At 41.5% G+C, this 2,357-nt stretch overlaps 1 protein-coding gene across 1 annotated transcript; it reads right to left on the minus strand.

The window, feature by feature from the left end:
* Positions 1 to 69: 69 nt before the first annotated feature.
* On the minus strand, positions 70 to 2,214 carry LOC123177220 (molybdate-anion transporter; the record flags this gene model as incomplete). Its single annotated transcript, XM_044591093.1, is given in 7 exon segments — positions 70 to 499; positions 627 to 711; positions 829 to 914; positions 1,010 to 1,192; positions 1,310 to 1,398; positions 1,696 to 1,957; positions 2,046 to 2,214. Coding segments are annotated over 7 exon segments (1,009 nt in total), but the record flags the coding sequence as incomplete, so codon positions are not given.
* Between the last annotated feature and the right edge of the window lie 143 nt (positions 2,215 to 2,357).

Raw genomic sequence — 2,357 nt, forward strand, 5'->3', positions numbered from 1 at the left:
GGTGAAAAGATTCAGGGACCAATAATCCTGCAGCGTCAGGCATACTACGTGGAGAGGGGCTCTATAAGATTGAGAGACGAAAGATTTGCAGTGGTCTTTACAAGGCACAAGGATATGTTCCAGCACAAAAACGATTCTATCGTAACATTTCCGTGTCTACAGGATGCGGTCGACGTCAATTTGAACAACGCGTCTTTTTAACAGAGAAAACATATCATACACCTACTTTCTGGTATGCTGCACCATTGATCAGGGCATAGACAATGCTAATTAACCGTGAGGATCCAATGGCCATAAGCCGAGGAAAAATGAGCATGCTACAAACACAACACTTTCCAAGCCGGTATTGTAGTCTATCATCATCCTATAGACTGCGCACGTTTTGACGGGTGTGCTTTCTCCAACGCCGCAGCATATGAATGCAGCCCCCGGCAGACAAAAGGCCACAGGCTGCAAGGCCTAGAATGGTTGAATTTGCGATGTTCCCATGGTAGGCGCCCTGCACACACAAAATAAAAGAGTGCTCTCAACCACTGTGTAAACATGCTGCACATCAAGATTTTACCGCCAAGAGTTCCCTCCAACAAACAAGAAAAAAAAAAGATTTACCACCAAGAGAGAGCTACCTGTATTAGGAAAATGAACATAGGTGCATTTCCCAGTGCTAGGGAAAAGCTCATCATGCCTCCACGTAGTTCATTTGGCAGGTACCTTCAGCAGTGTCAACCATGTAAATAGAAAGCTCTAACAAGTGACTTCAAGTTGAACTCTATTGACATCATTATTCAAAAACAAAAACAAAAACTCTATTGACATCATTCCCCTTACATTGTCCTAAATCTTGCGAGCAAAGGTAAAACAAAGCCCACGGATGCATGGAAGATGCAGAACAGTATCACCAGTGTTCCAATCTCCTGTCGAAAGAAACAAGACTCATTAGACACACGACACAAGCTTTAAACTGTATATGCATGTTGGCTTGCAGATATACATGGGCATTACGGTGTACCTGATAATCATAAGCCACAATTGACAAAGCAAGTCCAGCAGCAATGTATGCTGTTGTCAGGCTATCCTCGTTCTGGAAAGGAGCCATGGCTCCATAAAACCATGGAACAGCAGCACTTCCAAGCATTCTCGAGACCAGGAAACATGGGTAGTTTAGTGACAGAGGAGCATCCCTTCCGTCAGCCTGTTACATTAACAGATCTGTGAGTGTATAAGTGTGACTTTGGTCTTCAATCAAACCCTGATCAAATGCAACAACATAAGGACAACTAGCAGAAAAAACTAATGTACAAACTCATACCACTATCGTTGGTGCCCAGAGGAACCAAAAGGCTGATACAGAGAACTGGACACTTGCTTGAGCTAAGACCAGAATCAGCACTCTTTTGTCTGAAACAAGCAGGAAATTCTTGTGAGAGATGAAAGTGAAAAGTGCAGACAATTGGCTGTAATCCAAGCATAGTCCAAGAAACACAAATAGTATCATATTGTTAAGGATAATAATACAGAAATCTCAATAGCCTCAAACGCAAAGCCACGAGACAATGACAGGACACTTCATACCTCTGCCTACCTCATCCTTTAGTTATTCGAGGACATTACCTTGCTAACAGTATTAAAGATCCATTAACAAAAATGATACAGAAAGCATGACAAAATAAACAGGATGGTATACTCACCACTCACCTCTGAGGACATGAGCATAAAATGATTTTTGGTAGCTTCCAATGACAGATGCATGATGGGCGGTACTGATACTTGGTGCTTTTCTGATATACAATATTCCTATTACTGACACTAAGGCTGCAAACGTATACGGAAGCAAGATTCCTTTGTTATCATCATCAAGCAATAAGTTTGTGATTCCTTGACTTCCAACAAGGGATATTGATTCAAAGAATGTCATCAGCCAGAAGGTATCAAACAGCGACTCTTGCTTCTGGCCTTGCTGAAAATTCGGCATAAAATGGTTAAAACTGGGACACCATTTGATGAAGGCAGAAATAGCAACAGAAAATGTCTAAGCAAACACAAACCTTCTCATGCTCCAGCACAATCCATGTCTCAAAACAGAAGCAGAACATTGAGGATGCAAGAGCCAAAATGAAATTGTTGACCCATGCACAACGAAGCCCACTGAAACTCTTCAAGGCACCCACTGCAAGCTGAAGCATCCAGTAGAATATGCAAGCATTCTGTGGTCCTCTATGAATTTTAGTAAACAAATGTATATACCGATTAGAACAATAAAAATAGATTCTCGTTTTACACAATATCAATAGGGAGAGAGAAGAATCAAATTATCCAATGGGCCTGAAATCCATGGAGATGCACATAACAGAAAATCA

This window comes from Triticum aestivum, unplaced genomic scaffold (genome assembly GCF_018294505.1).
Source record: "Triticum aestivum cultivar Chinese Spring unplaced genomic scaffold, IWGSC CS RefSeq v2.1 scaffold119467, whole genome shotgun sequence".
NCBI lineage: Eukaryota > Viridiplantae > Streptophyta > Magnoliopsida > Poales > Poaceae > Triticum > Triticum aestivum.